This window comes from Manis javanica, chromosome 6, assembly GCF_040802235.1.
Source record: "Manis javanica isolate MJ-LG chromosome 6, MJ_LKY, whole genome shotgun sequence".
Classification (NCBI taxonomy): Eukaryota; Metazoa; Chordata; class Mammalia; order Pholidota; family Manidae; genus Manis; species Manis javanica.
Window position 1 is genome coordinate 85285148 of NC_133161.1, and position 20527 is coordinate 85305674.

A 20527-nucleotide genomic window follows, 5' to 3' on the forward strand; every position below is an offset into this window, starting at 1 on the left:
AAGAACCATGCCAAAAATAAAACTCCAAAGGAAGTTTTGACCAATGGGGCTTCTGGGTTTTCATGTTAATTATTTAAGCATTTAACCCTCTGTCATTATCAACAATCCACAGAAAAGAGGAAAACTCTCTCCAGCCCCATCTCTACCCAAGACTTTTACATAGACGTCACTTTTAGCTTTATGTAATAGCCTCTGTTGATAATAGACTTCTTGCTGTCCCAATTACTTGCATTTTTTTAAATTAAAAGCAAAGAAAAATGCACATTGTTTTTCTTGTGAAACCTTCATACAAGTGTATACTAATGATACCTTAATAAAAAAAAAAAAAACAGTAACTTTCAACAACTTGAATACTTAAAAAAAAAGAAAAATGTCCACCTTTGCAGAGCAGGATGAGCCCCCACATTTACATAGTGAGATAAGCTGTGCTGTGTTTTTTACTTCTCCCTTCTCTGTCTTTTTCCAATGAATCTCATGAAAAAAGGTCTTTAATTTTCTTTGCAATCACAAGAGCAAGGGCTTGGATTTTCTCATTCCAAATGTTGGACTATGTACACCACTTCTAACCATGAAAAAAAAGCATTATTTCTAAAGATCCTCCCTGCTTTCCCCCCTCTACCTCTTCCTACCATTCTTCCTCTATATGAGACTGTGTCACTGCTTCAACCATGTATCCCTAACATGATAAGAAGTCATGGCCTGCTCCCCACGAGACTGCCTCGGATGACTGCACGTGCCCATTAGCCTGGGACAGTCCTCCTCCCCTGAGTTGTCCTGCCATAATTATTAATAGCTCTCTTTTCGCTCTCCAGATTATTCTCATTTCAATGATCAATTATGTGGTTTCCCTTAGTACATCACCTAATAAAGAAAGAGACAACATTACTGTCTAAGCGTGTATAGAGGTACAGAGCATGGATAAAAACATTAATACCTACTCAGATAAATAATATTCTTTCAAGTTCACGTGGCTGACTGAATGTTTGCCCATACATGTTTTATCCCAATTTAAGGTAGAAACCTAGATGGTGGCTTGTCATGGTAGCCACTCTCCCAGCGAGCTCCCCTCTACACCCAGAAAATTGTACGTTATGTACAAATCCAGAGCATGGCAAACTGAGAGGGGCAACTAGGTAGCAAGGCTACACTCACATAAATGCTACGTCATGGAGTTCTCCTTCTCACCCCAGAGAAGAAATCAGGTTCTACATCACAATAACCACAGGACCAAAAGACAGTTCATCTATTCTGTCTTGTTAGATATCTTATTACATGATACTAACATAGCTGCAGAAAAATGGCTCTCGTGACTCCTCTTCTTAATGCCAGGCACAGTGGTACAAAAAGCCTGCTGAAGGAAATGAGAATGGGTCCCTTTGGATTCTCACAAAGTTTTGATCATGCTAACGAACTGGTGATTTAGGAATGACAGACCTGTCCTGTTGCTTCACTTTTCTTTAAGCCAGACTTACTCAAAAGATTCATCTTAGCATACTCCGCTCATGGGGCCATTTCTAGGACATACTCCTGCACTGCAGCCTCAGAAACTGCCGCTGATAAGCACATGAACACAGCAAGAAACAGAGAAGAAAAATCCTTGTTCTCTGAAACTCTTCCTTCACATTTCTGTCCCTTGGTGTGAGCCCAAGTTGAATTATGACTGAAGTTGTCCCAACTTTGTTCTTTTCACATTGAACCTCGGTTATTATAAATAAACAATTTATGAGGTGCAGCATGTCCGTACTCCTTGGCAATAAGACAGCAATCAAATGTAAGGTCATAAAAATGTCAGGGATCCATATGGTTAATGTGCCTTATGGTAGAACCTCTTTAGAGCAGAAACTCCTCTGGAATTTCTTCAAAAGGAATTCATGCAATCAATTTTTTCTTTCCAGAAATTAGGAGGCATTAACCCATAATAAGCAGTGAGTGTTCCACCAAAGACAGCAATCAAAACCACAGGCCAGCTAAAAAGCATAATCAAGGGCCAACTGTTATTTAGTACTATACTTGAAATGGAATTTTAATTTGTAGCTGATGGAAATGTACAGTTGCTTCAATGACTTTTATTCTGCTCTCTTGTTCATTGTGGAATTCTTTCGTTGTTCAGTATTGTAATGCACATGTAATTCAGGGACAATCACAAATGAGTGATTGTATTTCTAAGCTCTGAGTTTCTCTGTGACTTTTTTCCTTGTTATTAGTGAGCAAGGGTTGTAGTTTGCACTGTCTCCAATCCTAACAGCAGAGCCACTTGGAAATTTGGGGCAGTATAAAAATGTTATCTGCCACAGCACAGCACTTTGGGGCTCTAAATGGGAACTGATGGAGGAGCCCACTTCATACAAGATCCAAGGGCCTGGAACCAGAGCTCCAGAGCCTGTGCAAGTGCTTCTGCTGGAACCTTCCTGCCTCCAGTCTCCTTGGCCCATGGGATTAAGTCCCTGATACGGGCAAGCTGGAAACAGTAAGAGGTTTAAGAAAGGTTTGGCCACCTCACGAATGCCACAGCTGCAAGCAGCTGTTAGTGATCATGAAAGGCTGCCTTGCCCTCCTAGAGAACATTGGCATGTGCAACGATGCAAGCTCAAGCCCTGGACTCCTTTGCTTGGCCATTGCTGGTGTCCGGTGGCCTTAAATTACCACCCACAGATATCTGGAGTACTCCTTTATTTTAGGGAAATATTAAAATAAGATGACTAGTAAATGTTAAGACACTTTACCAGTGACTTTAGTATTAGAATCACAAAAGATTTTTAAAAATTTTAGTAACATTGTCATTTAAAATGTCCTTGGCTATACTATAAAGATTAATTTCCTGTATCTTCTTCCCATGGGAAACCATTATTGCTATACTTAGCATAATGTATGTTATGGTTTGATCTGTGAAAAAAATTGGCCTTTCAGTTGAAATTTCTAATATATCACATTATGAGTCACTTTGCAGTTATATTGATAAAGGAGATCAGTAAATCCAGTTAAGCTGTGACTGCTATTTCTAATATGTAGGTTTTAATTTGGAAATCTCATTTCAAAATCAATATTCTTAGGTAGCTTTGTAAATAACCACTGTAATATTTATATTTCTAACAGGCTCCTTTTAATAAAGTTACCATGATATGAGCTAAATTATAAAGACAGTGAAATGAAAGTCAGGTTGGGGGGCACATTTTTCCCATGTATTTTAGAAATTAGATCCAGTCCAATAGCTTATAAACATATTTCATTCAGTGGTTTAAAACTTAATGCACCTGGAATCAGACAGAGGATAAAAGGCATGGATGGGTGGGGGATGTGAGAAATAAACTCTAATATCAGTTGTTGATTAAAAGTTACTTAGTACAACAAAGCATTTTGTTAGGAGCACAAATTGACAATGTAATCTGAGTAATTTCATGAAAAAATCTGGAACCATCAGGGCTACAGTAAACTGAGTGTAATTGCTGGATGGCAAATAGGTCCTAGTGAGGTCATGATAGTACAAAATGTCAGTTTTACAACTAATAGAAATATTTAGAAGATAGCAGTCTTCCATCCCTGATGTAGCTCCATCTTTCTGATGAAAAGCTGTTTCTCAATTCATAATCCTAAGAACCAGACATGTAGGTTTTTTTAAAAAATAACAATTCTTCGAGAAAACTAAATTGCCTTTCCTGTGACAACACAGACTGCCTGGTAGGATTATCATGTCATATTGCCTGAGAGGGTTAAGACTAGCCATTCAGGGAAGTGGGGGGAGGTTGTCGGGGTGGGTAATGCCTGCACAGACACAGAGGGCTGGCTAAGCTGTGCCTCATCAGCACCCACAAGAAATTTCCATTTCATTTTCACTGTTGAATAGCACAGAACTCTTTATTTGAAACAAAGCTCAATAAGAAAGCAATCAAAATTCAGTCTTATTTTAATTTTTTTATTTTAGTGCTAAAATTTTCATTTTTTAATAGTACCTCATATCTATATCATAGTATATTTATAATATCTTACCCTCATGGCTATGGATTTTTATTATATATAGCATAGATTGCATCATAATTCTCATGAAGGATCTCTATTGCTAAAATAAACCAATTTAATTCAACCTCTTATACTCAACTTCAGCTATCCAAACAATATAAATACCCAAATATTTGGACTGGTGTACATAAATCAACAGAATTGCTGACTGTGTTTTCCACCATTCATTCCAATATTTGATGACACATCATAACATGATTTTAAAAGACCTATGTTTGCTGAGTGTATATTTTGTGTTCTGGATTGACTTTCTTTTCAAATAATATTCTTACAATGAGACTCAAAGCTCAATATTTGGAAATGATTATCTTTTTTCCATTCAGATCTCAAAGAATTCATATTTTTGCAATTTGGTTGCATGTGAAAGAATACATTTACAGACATATCCATATATGCAAAACAGGGTATTGTCCTCTCCACCAACTTCCACGGAGTTTAGAGAAGAAGAAAAAAATCATTAAGCATGAGCACAGGCTTGGGGGTGAGTTTTAATAGCAACAAAGAAAAGTAAAGATGAATTTTAAAATGCCATAAATGAATCTCAATTTTAATTCCCCATTTTCCCATCCAGAACAAGTGCCACCAAGGACCAGTTTTCGAATGGATTCCTCTGGCAAGTATTCTTCAGCACTCACGGTCCTGGGACTGAAACATCTTCCATTTTGTGTAACAAATCATTCTTCTGAGTCGTATTAGTGTCTTAGTATGTAATCACTGTGCTAATTTTATTCACCCACATAAGCATGCATTTAAGGTAGTTTGCAGTCTCATCAAGGTGAGCCTCCCTGGCTGCCAAGGAAACAAATAAAAGACAGAGGAAAACAGCCATAGTCATTGATTTCTTTCATAAAATGCTTTAGTAAAAGACTAGATTAAAAACCAGGTGCCAAAGAAAGCCAGCAGACCAACCAGATCCTTGCTGCACAGACGGGGAACTCCCAGCACACGTGGCTCTGAAGCGCCTGAAATGGGGCTACTCTGGACTCAAACGTGCTGTAAGACGTGCATGAAATCCACACTGGATTTCAGACTTATTACCTATAAAAACAAAATGTATAACATCTCATTATTTTTTAGGTTTTTTTAATACTTAAATAATGTTTTGGATATATTAGGTTAAAAGATACTTGATTTAAAAAGTTTGTACCTGTTTCATTTTGCTTTTTAAAATGTGACTACTAGAAAATTGTAAATCACTTATGTGGCTAACATTTTATTTCTACTGGACAACACTGGACTAGAAAAATAGAATTTGGAAGCTAGGGTATCTCAAGAGATTGGCAGTGTAGACATTTTCAAAGAATTCCTAAAATTTTGCTAATATAGAATGAAATTATTTTCAAAGCAATTAAACACCTATATCAATTTAATTTTTTAAACCATGCTAATTACAAAATGCTATGTTTCAATAGTATATTAAGTTCGAATATCATAGTTTCAAGTTTAAGAGATTTTAGTAATAACTAATTTACTTAACAGGAAAAAAAATTTGATCTAACCATTGTGAAAATACTTACCAACTTTGGATTAGGCTAAAATATTTAATGTTATGGAAATGAAGGAGGAGAGGGAAGATTCAGATGTTTTTTGCTCTTAGGAAATGCTCTGAACAGCAGCTTAGACCACTGAATTGAATGCCCGAGCACTGAAACAACTGCAGGAAAGAGTGTTTCATAATAAGAGTACTATTTCAGGGCTGTGGGCACACAGCATACATCTCTCGAGTGTTTCCATGATGACAGCTCATTATCCATCTCAGCATGTTCTAACACCCCTTGGAGAATATATGTGCTTGAGATCATTTCATTCTGTAAGCTTCCATGTCATTTTTTAGATATGTGAAAATATGGAAGATATTGCTTAACATTTTGTCCTCAAATAATGTCTAACATATTTGTTCAACTCGGTAAGAAAATTTTTAAAGGATGATAATATATACTGCCTGTAAAGTCCTTGTAATTTTTAAGAATTTTTTATTTCCTACAGGGAAAATGAGACCTAGTAATTACAGATGCAAAATTAAAGCAAGATTTAATTTGAGATTCTAAATCGAAGCTTACTACTAACCACAGAAAGCCCATTTCTTGAAAATCTCAGCTTCTGAATGAATTTTATTTAAAAACAAAAGTAGAGCAACCACCTAATAATAGCTTAGATTACCTTGATACTTGTGCAAAATATACTTGTACATTTCATATATATATATATATTACTTAAAAGAAAAGTTATAAAATAGTTTGAGTTTGCTTGATACTTGTGCAAAATATACTTGTACATTTCATATATATATATATATATATTACTTAAAAGAAAAGTTATAAAATAGTTTGAGTACATTATACTGCTATACAATCCAGATTGTCAGGAAAAGAACCAATCCAAATATTTTGTTAAATGTTAACACAATTTATCAGGATTTTCTGAAAATCATGACTGTATCCAAAACAAATAGATCTCCACACTACTCATATTTAAATGTTCTTTATCAAATTATGTGTCATGACTTCTGACTTAGATATATTACCATAACTGTAAGGCATTTTGTTGACTACAGCTACATAAGATGCTTAGTTAGGTACAGAGGCAAAATTGGTAGTAGGAAATTCTAAATAATATAATTATGAAACTAAATATTAACTCTATCATAGAATAATGCTGGGATTTATCAGGTCTACTAGATTGGTGAGTATCTTAAAATAAGTAAATCCAAGAAACAATTTAGCAACTCCTACAGGCATTGCTTAGTGGAATACTGTAGACCGATAAAGACAAGTCTGCCATCACCAAGGCAGAATGTTAATGAGAAACAAAGAATCCATAGCCAAGACCTTTGAATGAACAACTCTACCCAATGACAGAAGAGCCACCCAATGATGAGAGAAATGGAGAATCTCAGAAACCCAGAGACAAATCACTTCCAGAAGGAGGACCTTCCTTGTTTATAAACAAAAAAAATCAGGGGCCATAACAGGTGCATCAGAGTATCAAATGAGTCACAGAAATCAATCACAATGAGGAAAGAGTTAATGGCTATTTAATTGGGTCATTACTATGTCACCAATGACCTTAAAGAAAGCAATTGAGTCATACCAAGAGAGCAGAAATCAGACCAGCAGGAGGCAATCGGAGATGGAGGAGTGAAGACCCCACTAGGGACTCCTCATCCAAAAGAGAAACGGGTGGGAAGAGCACAGGGTGTTAGGATGGGGAAATCTGAGTTTACCTGAAGGCTGAAGGAGAGAACCAAATAGAGAATGGAAGGTGTCTTCTACTACAGTTGAACTGTGGCAACATTCATATTACCCAAGGCATAAAGGAAGAAAAATAAAGCAAGAGGATTCTTTTCAGGCAAAAATGTATTAGCTACTTATCTACTAATGTCAGGTTTGAGTAATAGAAACTATTTAATTCCTGTTTAACTCATTCTGTATCTGGAACGAAGAAGAAGTACAGAAGCCAGGGTCATATTTAACAACCACCTTTGATTCCTGATTCCTTCCTAGGTCTCTTTACAAGGAAGAACCAAAAAATAATGCTCTTTTCATCATAAAAAGTTGAATGAATTAATTCTAATGCCAAACTGTGATAATAAGCCCATGGCACTTATGTTTTAATTAAAACATGAAAAAGGATTCAAGTACCAAAATTTAATTGACGTATTTACAACAGCATCCCATGTGCCAAATTAATCCACAAAATGCCGTTCTTTGCATTTTTGAAGCTTGAATCCATTCATAAAATTAATCAGTTGTGTTCAGTCACCTCTCCTTGACCCTAAAAGTGCACAAAGTCATGTCTTTGAAGAGCTAGACCAAGGATACATGGAGCATGTGAAGCCTTCCTGGAGTCTTAATAAGAAATAAAAATCAGCTTTTGAAATTCAGCTTTTCTTTATTATGAGGGAAATTGTCCTGATACCTGAATGTGGCCACCATTTGCTACTTTTAAACATGTTAGATTTTCAATACTAGTGGGAGCCCAGGGTAAATGGGAACTTGTAAATGCCATTTGGGTGGCTTGCTGTGCCACAGTGGTCATGTAAAATCCCATCTGCGACAACTATCTTAAGAAGCTGGGACCCAACTTCTAAGGCAGAAGCAACACTGGCCATGGCTGGCCACTGCACACCCCTGTCCAAAGAGTGTTCTGCTTCTCCTCAGTCAAGTTCTTCACAACAACTGCCCCACCTTGATTTGCACTAAGCAATGCCTGAGCATACCCTGACAGTCCTGCAGGAAAGGCTGAGGGAGAAGATTATAGAAGAGTGCAGAAAGAAAATAAACCAGAAAGCAGAAGAGAAAAATAGGATGTCGGTGGGGGGCATGGTTGAGTGACATCCAAAGTGACTCAGGTTCCACTGGGTGTCCACCAAACCCCTCCATCTAACAGCTTTCCAGCTGCATGATTTGCATACCAACCGGAAAGAGGGAGGTGGTTGTTAAATTCAGTTGCAATGGGGTGAAGAGTTGGCTCTTGGATTTTTTTTTTTTTTTTTTGCTTTAAGTCCTTGCAAAAGTGCTCTAAAAAAAAAGCTACATCAGGCACATGAGTACATGTATAAACTGTGCAAGACTCCACAATCAGGAGAAGAGATAAACCATGACAGAATATTTTAAATGTGTCACCAGGCAAGAAGACCAGCCAAAGGAAAGCATCAGGAACATCATAATCTTTCCAGAAAGTTAACAAAGCAGGAAGGAAAAAGAGTGATGTGCATATAATTTTAGTTATTTTCTAAAGCCAGGCTCAAATGGGGCAAGTGGGAGGAGAGAAGAAACCAAAGACAAATTACCTTTCTAAAGGTTCTTGTTTACCCTAAAAGAAAAGAAGTAGGACTGCCTTGAGGCACAATCTATCATTTAAACTTTTTTTCCAGTTGACTATATTTCTCTAAAGTTTCCATGCCCTGCAGCCTGAGTCTGTGCTCAAAATTAACAAAGAAATAAAAAATAAATCCCGTCTGCTGGCACACTTCTCTAATGGGTCTCTCTGCCTCTCTCCACTGGGGCATGTTCCACGAAGCCGCCGTTGCTGCCTGGGAAATGCAGGGCGAAGATGGCACCAGGGCACAGGCCCAGGAGAGCTGGGATCAGAGCGGCCACACAAACAGGCGGGAGAGCATGGTGACACTGAGGTGCCCACCAAGGACAGGGGCAGAGGATTTGTGAAAACCCACTCACATCTGCTCTTCAGAGTTAAATAAAACCAACCAGCTAAATCTATATTTTTTCACCAAAAAAAGAAAAAGAAAAGAAAATGGAGTTCTGAGTCATTCATGAAGAACAGGCTTTCCAGTCCCCTGAGGAGTCACAGTATTCTCCGACACAAGATGACCCCCTTGTGCCTTAGCCGATCTCAAAATTCCATTACTGGGATTGTCGTAATTCCAGCATTTCTTTTGGGGAAAGTTTTACTTAGCAAATAAAATGGATCAAACAGTAAATTCCTTTTAGCGTTCTTCATGCAGTACGGATCGGTGCTGAAGCCATTGCAGGAGCAGCTTCCCACTTACCCATCCTCACTGGTGATGCAAAAATTAGACCAAAAGAATAGATAAAAAGTTCTGGTTAAACATATTCTTGCTCTATTATTTTAAGTGCCAAAAATGTATCATGCTTTGTATTTTTTCTATGTATATGGTCTAGAGTCCTCCAAGCTTAAAGTAACCTAGAGAAAAAATTGCAGTGAGCACTTGTATCACAAGCAACTTTTAGAGGTTTGAACAGTGATAGGGCATTATCTATCATTTTCCATCTCCCCATGTCCTTCTGCCTTCCTTTTGATAATTGCAGGTACCTGCTGTGATTTTACAGGGTTGGAAGACCTGCTTTCACAGTCCCAAAGGCTTAGCACACCCACAATATGTGATTTCATGTATGATTTTTTTTAGACCCCATAATAAACTGACTTCAGAGGTCATTTGTGACCTGTACAGGGTGAAGTTTTCATCTTCCTTTTACCACCCAACTCTAATTAACTATTTAATAGGAGCTGAGTTCTTCTAAGTTCTCTCCTCTTTAAAATATGAATGAGTATCCAATTCATGAAGGGTGACTAATGGTTGTGGAGATGCAATTGGTTAGTCTTCTTTCAATTTTATATTAGTCATTGAATGGAAAAGATGGGTCATATGTGCTTCTGATCAGCAAAGGGCATGCATGATTGTGGAGTCTTGCACAGTTTATACATGTACTCATGTGCCTGATGTAGCTTTTTTTTTTAGAGCACTAGACACATAATCAGCTTATGCTGCATTCCAGAAGTGAATGACGTGCTTTTTGTGTATCACAGGGAATGCACGGCCCAGGCTGGAGGACACCAAGGCAAGCCCAGTATCATGGTGCCTCATTTACTGTATCGCTTGAGCAGCCCCACTGACTATGGAGCCTGCAAAAGATCCACCTGGCTGTCAGTCACTGAGTCTCTCTCTCAGCTGTCTGTACATAGATAAATAAATACTGCTATGTCTCCCAGAGGCTCAGGTGTAGCTTCCTGTCTCATGAGGATTCTCCTCTGAAACCCCATCCTAATTTCCAAAACCATCCTGTTTAAGCAAGGAGAATTTAACTTAATACCTGCTTCTGTCAGTTCTAATACCGCCTTTAAACCATTAAGGCCCAAAGATGGCTAAATACTTCTTAAGCAAAGGATGACATTAAGAAGTATTCCCCAAAGTTGTTGATTATCCATTGACATCCTAACAGTGGTCATGAAAGTCGTGACTGAGACATTTCCCCTGAGGACAGTTCAAAGGGCCAGGTGCAGGGGGAAAACATAAATCATATTCTCCTTAAAAAGTCAAAAAGTGTATTACAGTTTTAGTATATTCTAGGGTTGAAAGAAGATGACATTCAGAAGAGTTTCCCAGCTTATTTTTAAGTACATCTCTGTTCTTTCTGCTAACTGCAGAAAATATCCCTCTTCTAGTGTATTGTAAGTACACTAGTGAAGTCAATAGTAAATCTACTAGTGGCTTCCACATTTTTAAATGTTTGGGAGATAAAGAATTCACTTAGACCCAGGTGAATCTCTGTCCCTAAGTTACAAAAAAACTAAAGGAGTTTGTCAGAAAATAAAAACTTCACTCAAACCCCAACAGAGAAGTTTAACTTCCGTACTTCCTAATTTTACTATTTCAAAAGAGACAACTTCTGTTTGGTGTAAGTTTACATTCCCGCCACTCCACCTCACTCCCACATTAAACTGGATGCATCGAGTCATGAACAGATATTAGTGATTTGCTAGGTAGTCCTTTCCCAAGGAGTTCCAGGATGCTGCCATCTATTCTCTCATACTTTAAAAACAATCATTCCAGCCAGAGTAAACACCCTCAAAGTGACAGCCAGTCTTCTTGAGGGCAATCTGAATGCTCTCAGGAAAACAAATTACAGAGTCATCATTTTTCTCCACTCTGAAAACCCGTGTGCCTTTCTGCCTGTGGTGTTACCCTGGCAATGCCCTTGGCTGGTTTCTGTTGATCCAGAGACTGCCAAAAGTTGGAATACCTACTTTTTTGTTACCATGGTGTTTTTATCCTCTGTGCTCCCCACTGACTCTGACAGCACTCCCATTAATCACATCCACAAAATTAATTTATCATTGGTGTGTTCATTTCCTCAGGGGGTGGGGAGGAGGCAGGATGCATTACTCAATGGGATCTCCTCTGTGCCAGGTCCAGATTATAAGGAGCTGGATGTTCACCTTCGCAGGATGGAGTCTGGATTTGGCTTCAGAATCCTCGGGGGAGATGAGCCTGGACAGCCTGTAAGTTGAATCCTCTCTTTCCACGCTGTGTGTGTACGCACAAGGGAAAAATTCAGTATGACATCTAAAAGGAAATCTTTCAGGACTCACATTAAAAAGTTTGAGGTTTGTTTTCCTTTGCTACTTCAGTCCTCAAAACACACCAGTATTTCCCTGCCAATATGTCATCCTAAGTCAATGCACCTACATTAAGAGAGGGACATTACTCTTTCTTAGAATGGATTGGATTCCTTTTGAACATCTCAATTATTTAATTGCATTGAACCCCTAATGTCTCTGGGCAGCAGCTCACAGGTAAGCAGACAGTATGAGAGAAGATACATGTGAAGAGGTGACTTGGAACAGCAGAATTATGTATGTTTTCGATCAAAACTACAGGGGAGAGAAAACACAGAGATAAACAGAAGTAAAATCAAGCTCAGTATGTGTACATTATATATATATATATATATATATATACACATACATTATACATCAGAGTAAAAGCATAGAAATATAAATATTCATTAATAATATAGAAAACATAGCAAAGCTATGCTTATGAGTACCTATTAAAGTATCAGTCATAAAACACTCATTGTAAAAGATATGTCCTAAATAGTATTCGATGTGATAACTCAGGCCCTTAATAGGTTTGAAGAAATGACATCACACCCCAGCTGGCCTGCCTGTATCCCACCCTAGCTCATGCAAGGGACTTAAGCTGTAAGCCTCAATTTCCTCATCTGTAAGATGGGGGTAACAATAATATTCTTTCATAGAGTTACTTTAAGAACCAAAGAAGATAACTTATGTAAGGCTCTTGGTATTGTGCCTGGATCATATTAGGTGTTGAATAAATGTTCTTCATCATCATTTTTCTTGTTTCAGAAAATAAAACTAGAACCACTGATGGGCAGAAATTTTCAGGAGGAAAAAAAGTTAATCTAATGAACAAAAGGAATCTATAAAAAGTAAACATGTCCCAAAGTGAAGTAGATTGTGTTAGTGAGACAGTGAGCTCTTTTCCAGGAGAGGCGTTCAGGCCGTTGATAAGAGCCTGCCTGGAGCCCCAGGAGGCCTGCCCTGCAGGAGGAGGCAGACCACATGACTGGTGAGGTCCCTTACCACAGGACTCCCAGGGGCTGAGCTCGGGCTCCAAGGAGGAGGGTGCACCAGGGAAAAAAAAAATCCCTTATTTCCTGATTCCTAGGGATAATATTTGGCAATAGTCAATCAGAATGTCACTAATTGTCCACCTGCCAGAGAGGATGTAAAAGTGCATTTACCAAGGAAGATAATCTGGATTTTCCTTCTTGGGCTTTGGGAGGAAAGGGTACTGAGGTAAAATCAGGGGCTTAAATTTATTCGGACACTAAATTAAGGATCTTGTGGTACAGGTAGATGGAGCAAATCTCAGTTACATTTTGCTCCCTTCACCAAGTGGTTTCCCTCTCTGTCACCTGATCCTGAGTTTCCCAGGGATCTCAGCTGCCTGGTCAGCCCTCCAGCTTGCCCCTCTTGATAACTCCTCTTGTATCATATCAAGGGCTAAAGAAATGCCAGTCACTTCGCGTATGTAAACATTTGACCTCCTGGCCTCCACACTATATTTGTCTCACTTAGCTTCCTTCAGGATTATTCTCTGACATACTCATTCATCTGCCTATTTGGTGCGATCAGTGAGATTTTAAAATCCCTTCTAAGCAGGGACTCGAGCTTCCCCTTTCTATTCTCCTTCAGTGCCCCATAATGAAAAGTGTGCCGGCGGGACCAAGAGTTTAGCCAAACCCGACGTTAAGGCCCAGACTACCAAGTTTCTTGACACCATTCCAACTTCTGGACACCAGCTGCAATGAGTTTGGAAAGCTGCAAAGTCAATGGGAAGAGTCTGCACATGACCTCCCTCACTTCGGACACCAGCTGCAAATGTAGGGGTCCCCATGGCCTCCCTCAGATTCAGTAATTCACTAGAACAACTCATGGAGCTAAGGAAAGTGCTATACTTAAGATTACAGTTTTATTATAGTGAAAGAGCACAAAGTAGAACCAGCTAAAAGAAGATGCACCTAGGACAACATCTGGAAGGGTTCCACACACAAAGCTTCCATCATCCTCAGGGGCACATGACCCTCCCAGCATCAGTGCAGAGTGTTGCCAGCCAGGAATGCTCACCCAGGTTTTGGTGTCCAGAGTTTTTATTGGGATTTCATTATGTAGGCATTGAGGTGATTGGGCTGATGTCACATGGCTCAAGGCCCAGCCCACCAATGACATGGCTGGTCGCTCTGGCATGGGCAGCCCCCATCGTAGGACTGCTGGTGTACCTGGCTCCACGCTGAGCCATCTCTTTTAGCATAAATTATCAGCTACCCACCAAGAAAATCTCCTTTGTAGTATCAACTCTCAGGTCTGATCCAAGGGGCTCACTCTGAACAGTGAAGACAGTCCTGTTCCAAGGTTGAAGAGGTTACCTTCCAGAAAAGTACAGACCTCTCTCTGGGCTGAGGCCACGGTATTTATTATATGGCTATATGCATAAAAGATACCAAGTGAAGGACACAAAACAAAACTCTGTCCATAATAAGTGACACTTCAAGGTGATCTTTATAGCATTTTGTGGGATACTGAGATTTTTGTAGAGCAGTTGAGGGTAAATCCATTAGAATCCATTGCACTATTATATTATACTAACATATAGGATACTAATATAATGCTTCAAACATACCAACCTAAGGGGTCTCCAACAGAAGGATCTGCTTATTCCAGAAGGTAATGAATGATTGACATGCCTTCTCTTTACTAATCTGTGAGTTCCTTGAAGGCAAGAGCCATGTTTTAATGGTGTTTGTGTCTTCCAAGCCTAACATAGAGCCTAGCATAACAGTTATTTGTTAAATGAAACTGAAGAAAGTCCTCATCAAGCCAAAACAGTCACCTGAGCTCCTCAGAACAAATAATTATCTGGAGTTTTCTTAGACCTCTAAATCCTACAAGCTTTATAGAATGAAAATGGCCTAGTCCCAGAAGCAGGGATGGTTTTCTGGCAGCTCTACAACATACCTTGGTCCACTTACCCAGTGTTTTAAAGTCGTTTAATATTAATGAATTTCACATTTTGAAAAATTCAGATTTCCATCGCCTCTTGAAAAACAGTTCAAGCAGCATCTAGCTTGCCTTTCTCTATGATAACTGGCTGGACCCAAACAGAGGTCCCAATCTAGACTGAACACGACTACAATTTCCAAAACCCTCTTATGCTCATTTCACTCATTTAGTCTACTATCTTGGAGACTCCCATTCCAGAGGATTGGATTGAAAGAAATTGAAAAGATGAATATTTTCCATTAAAGGAATCTTCAACCAGAATCAGATCATGGTTTTTATAGGCCCTATAGCACTGAAATATTAAGTCCCTTCCCTTATATACACATACAAATAAAAGATTATACTATAAAATAAATGTAAGGGAAACAAAGTTCCATTTCTTCCCCTGATACTTCAATACAGTCTTTGAAATACAAAATTCTTGCTTTGCTGGAACCTCCCTATGAGTTATGCTTTGTCTGCTTGGAGATAAACTAGCAAAACTAGCACCACCTTCAGGAAACATCTTCACAGGTCTCCCCCAGCCTGGAGGCAGGAGGGGTTGCCTGGCTTAGTCGCAGGAAGGGCCTACCTAGTGAGCTGGCTCAAGAAAGGAGAGGTCTGGCCGAGCTTTGGTGCTTTGGCACAGAAGCAGTGGGATTGTTACCCAAACGGAACACATGTTGCTCACATCAGCTCAGGCACGTCAGTGCAGCGTAGTCGTCACCCAGCCTCAGGAAGGCATTCTGCCTGGTGGACACACAAGTGCCCAGCCTTTCTGAGCACTGGCCCCGCATGCCTGAGTCCCCTCCCCGCTCTGGTGGGCAGGCATCCGGTCTTCTAAGAAGCCTCCTCAGAGTCCAGGGAGGGTTGGCTTTCCGCATTGGGTTATTTGAATTTATTCTGTTTCATTCTTTCATTTGAATGGTTTAAGACACACTCAGGCAGCAGGTTACAGTTTTGACACTGAAGCCAGCAAGTCGAAGCCTGAGCCTCCCTGAAGCCAGCAGAGCCAGAAGGTGCTGTGCTGAAGGGCTGGGTGTCGCGCCCCGGGGCGGCCGTGTCCGGAGCAGATCCGCCGCGGGGCTCTCCCCGAAGCCTGAAGCCTTTCCTTCCTGCTCGCCTCCATGGAAGTCCGGAGATAATCTACAAATGCAAATGCACTAGCCTCATCTAATTGCCAACGTGCTACAGAGGGAGAGGCTCTTGAGGCGCCTTGGTCCCCGACCACAGGAGATCTCATAGATTACATCAAACGGCTTTCTGCTTCCATATATATGAAACGGTATTGATTCTCAGGGTGCACATTAAACACGACACGCGGCTTTCGGCAAATAATGAACAGCAGGGCCCCAGCTAAAGCATATGGGCATTTTTCCTGCAAGAGGAAATACTTTTCACAGTTAAATAACAATAGAAATAGAAAGAAATGGAAAATGGCCAGAAAGGAACAAAAATGGGGTTTCCAGCTGTGAGCTGAAAAGAGATGGGAAGGCACCAAGATGGAAAGATTTGGAAAGCATAGCAGTGGAGAAAGGCCTGTGAGAAGCAAAGCTGTCCAAATAAAGAGAAAGTTAATGACAGACATACTCCGTGGCACGGGAACCTGGTGCAAACTTGTGGAGGTTTCAGAAGGCAAGGACCTGAAATCTGCTCCCCACTGTCGAGTTGTCCCAGGCTATAATTACTGCACATCAGCTCTACTGGGCTAGACTGCCATTATTAGGCAGGGCAGGAAAGAGCTACAGTGTATTTTGTAACACTACAGAATGTAAATGATTGAGACCTCCAACGCCTGCCTTAGAGATTCAAAACCCATCATTCCTTAGCTTGGTATCATTGTTAAATTTGATGCCAGAGTAAGTGAACTACTTTAAGGTGGATGTTTCCCAGAATAAAGTCCTGCCGAGGTGGTTTCAGTTTGCTTTTGTGTCCTCTGGCTTACTGGGCTATCAGCCCCGTGAATGTGAGTGGCTGTTACTTCATATCAAACATTCTGCTTTGTTTCATGCCCTCGCAGAGGAGTTGTGGCATTGTTTTGATACTTTTGTTTTTAAGAAGACGATTGGAAAGATAAGGCCATGGGGACCAGTAGTTCACGGCATCAGGGGACAGTCTTTCTTGATCTGTTTTGCCACAGAGCTCCTTCTTCAGGGCCAAAGCAATAGGGGCAGCATAAAGAACTCATCCAAGAGCACTGAATAAACTGGTACTTGGGACCGAAGGGCCCCCAGAGACTGAAGAATTCAGGGAGGCCAGATGGACATGTGAGCAGAGGGAGGCCAGTGTAGCCAGGGGTCAGCAGGAACAGAAGGAAAATGTAGGCTGCTGGGCCTGGGCACCCACGCATGCACTCAGGGGGTGTCCTTCAGAAGACCTGGGAAGTGACAGGCATGATGGGCAGGGAGCTCAGGCCAGGCACCAGAGGGAAAGTCCTTCAGCACACTTGGAATGTGATCAGTGAGACCACAGTTCCTGTAGCCACTGGACCAAGTGGGAATATGCAGAATCTTGCTATTCAAAGTGGGATATATCTATAAGTCAGATGCAGCCAACATCTCTTGGGAGCTAATTCAGCATGCAGGATGTCAGGTTCCACCCCAGTCCTGCTGAATCAGACTCTTGGGAGTAGAGTCAGGACACTATCTTTTAACAAGCTCACCAGGTGACTCACATGCTCTCTGAAGTTTTAAAACTACTGAATTAAAGGATCAGATATCCTGAGGCATGTTCTCAAGAGCTTAAGCAAACATGAGAATGTATATACGTTTGGAAGCCAGTATGAGTTACAGCCTAAGAAGGATTCATAGATTATCTAGTCCCTGCAGTTAATTTGACAGACAGGAAATAAACAGAATGTGTCAAGTATACAAAGCATATTTGAACCAAAGGAAAAAAACCAAAGGGTGTTTTTCTTGAACAGAAAGACTAGCTCTGTGTCAGCAGTGAAATATAAAGCATGAAGGTGCAGTATGGCCAGTGGGTGAGCCAGAAGCAGGGCTGGTGGGCGTGGTCAGCCTGTTCCCCACGGAGATAGGTAGCAGCTCCTGATGGATGCAGCAAATGTAAAGAATATATACAGCTAATGAACAAGCAGCTCTAATGCCTGCTCCAGTCCACTGCCCCCAGCTCAATTCAAGTTCGTATAGCTATAACAACCTTGTTTTGAAACAAGATAGAGGATGTATTATATAATAATATGTATACATATAATTACATAATACTTCATGGTGTATTATACTGAATATATTAGTTATGAATAAATATATAAGATTTGATAGAATGAAGTAAAATATGAAGGTGAAATCTTCAAGTTTAAAAAATATGTGTCTGGTAAACTTAGGTCTTTGCTCAACATCAGCTTCTCCATGAGGTCAGCTCTAACCAGCAGCCCTAACACTTCCTCAGCCACATACTGACACTTACCCACCACTCCACTTTGCTCTGTTTGTTCTGCAGAACGCGCCTGCTAGCATACAACATAACTGACACATTTATTACATTTATCACTGTCTGACCACTAGAATGGAAGGTCTCTAGGGCAAGGACTTTTATTTATTATTCACTTATGGATTCTTAGCACCTAGAGGGTTACCCAGGATCAAAGAAAATTTTCTGGATAAATGAATCCATTAGTGAAGACAGTTTGTTATTATCACAGCAATACAGCAGAAAATGTTTTACTGGGATTTTCCTTTTGGTGGATGACAGTGAACTACTAGCACAGAAGATAACTTCAGAAGTATCTGTCTATTTTTGCTGTTTTCCTTTATCATGAGAGGAATGGGAATTTTCCACTGTGAAATTTCATTTTTACAATTTTTGTAGAGGGCCCAATCGCAGCTGTGGCTTTCTTGGCTATAACCTGGTTTTTTTTGTTTACTTTCATCAGTTAGAATCAGACTTATAGCTTAAAGTTGGTAATTAGCCAGCCAAGGGGTAAATGAGCCATTTTTTCCTCTGAAACTAGCTATAAACTCTCCCACAAAAGCATACAGGAAACCTAAAGGTGGAAGCGTTTTCTTTAGCTAATCCAGCTAAATGCAGCTTTTCAAAGGGCAGTGGAGAAACATAAACAGTCATTTTAACTGGCTTTGGCATAAAGCACTTAACCAAATCTTTAAAGCACTCCTTGGTGGGCTGAGTCTTTTGAAGAATAGATTGGAACATCTTTAGAAAGAGGCTCATAAATTCAAGTTGGCATGACAATAAGGGAAAAGGAGATTATCAGAAGCAAACCCAACTGCTGGGCTGGGCTGCGGCAAGTGGGTGCGGAATGTCGCAGGGAAGGAACTGTGCTGTGTGCAGCCAACCGAAGGCAGGAGATGGGAGGTCCTTCCTGTGGAAACAGTGATGAGTCACCCGTTGGAGCACCAAGATTCAACATGGAAGCGAATCTACTCCCCACCCCACACCCAGCCCCCTCTGTAGAAGTGGGAAGCTTTCACTGCTATGGATAAAGAGAGCTATCCAGTGAAGCAAGTCGATGAAGTTCTCAAGAGGAAAGAAAACTCTTCTCACTATAATTTTGCACCCACCTGAGAAGTCCTGGTCATTCAGATCTGGTTGCCATATTCCTGGGCCCCGTAAGCAGTGTGGCCAAGTCAGAAGAAGCCAGGCTGCTGCCAAGCCTGGAGACACGCAAGCCTGCAGGTCAAGCCGGAGCAAATGAGCTGGAATCTACGTATCTGGGATTTGAAAGAAATTACTGTGCCTGAAAGAAATCAACCTGTGAACAAAGGTTCATTTTATAAAGACTTAAAACCTAGATTATAGCCTCTGTAATATTATCAGGCTAACGGTAACCACTGCCTTCAGATGCCATGTGGCTAAGCCACTTGGCAACAGAAAAAGGTTATCTGTTGTCCATGAGTTGGAAGTATTGTTTGTAGGTTAAACCACAAAACTAAAATACTTAGTCCTATTTATTGTCTTTCCTCTGAGAAAGAAAAAATGTCTGCTAATGGACACCAAATGGAGTGTTTCTAATGGGAAGTGGGAAACCTTATGTTACACCTTATCACAGTCCCTGGTTCAGAGAATTGTAACAATTCACATGCTTCCCAGATATGTATCTCCCCATTTCCTGGTATGATGACCACCTACACAGCAGAAGCATTGCAGGGGACAGAGCTAGGAGAGTCCTTGGTGCAGAGGACAGTGCTCTACAGAAGTATCTGAAGGAATGGAGCAAAAAACTGGAAGAAGTTTGAGATTTTCTTTTCACTCAGCTGGCCAGCAAAACCAGCTATGAGCTTTGCCTTGTTTTGTTTTCTCCTTCCTTCCAGCCTTCCAAAGCAAAGCAAACAAACAAAAATGAAAACAAAAGCTTTGAACCTTCATCAGAGTTTAGTAATGTGGAACAACTAGTTCCCCCTGATGTTTTTTTGAGCACTATGTGCCATGAGCAAAGTTGAATGCTTCACATGAATTGTTTCATTCAGTTCTCCCAACAACTCCAAGAAGTAGGGTCTATTGTTCTGTTTTCCCATATTGCAGGTGAGGAAACTGAAGCTCACAGAAGCTAAGAAGCCTTGCTCAAGGCTGCACAAATAAGAAATGGAGCCAGGATTCAGAGGCCAACTTGTTTCCATTCAGAACCCATGCACAGATTAGTTGGGGTTAGAACTTTTCTTAAGGGTGATCATTTGTGAGCCAGGCAGTAAGTGTCCCCCAAACTTCA

The 20527-nt window shown here is 40.3% G+C and overlaps 1 protein-coding gene across 8 annotated transcripts in view; it reads left to right on the top strand.

Moving 5' to 3' along the window:
* Positions 1–20527, top strand: part of MAGI2 (membrane associated guanylate kinase, WW and PDZ domain containing 2) — a 1446279-nt gene that overhangs the window by 1294900 nt on the left and 130852 nt on the right. For all 8 annotated transcript variants that reach the window (XM_073238936.1, XM_073238938.1, XM_073238937.1 and 5 more), the window contains 2 exons: positions 4586–4627; positions 11687–11778. In XM_073238936.1, the coding sequence (XP_073095037.1) occupies positions 4586–4627; positions 11687–11778 (134 nt within the window). The remainder of the gene's footprint in view (positions 1–4585; positions 4628–11686; positions 11779–20527) is intronic.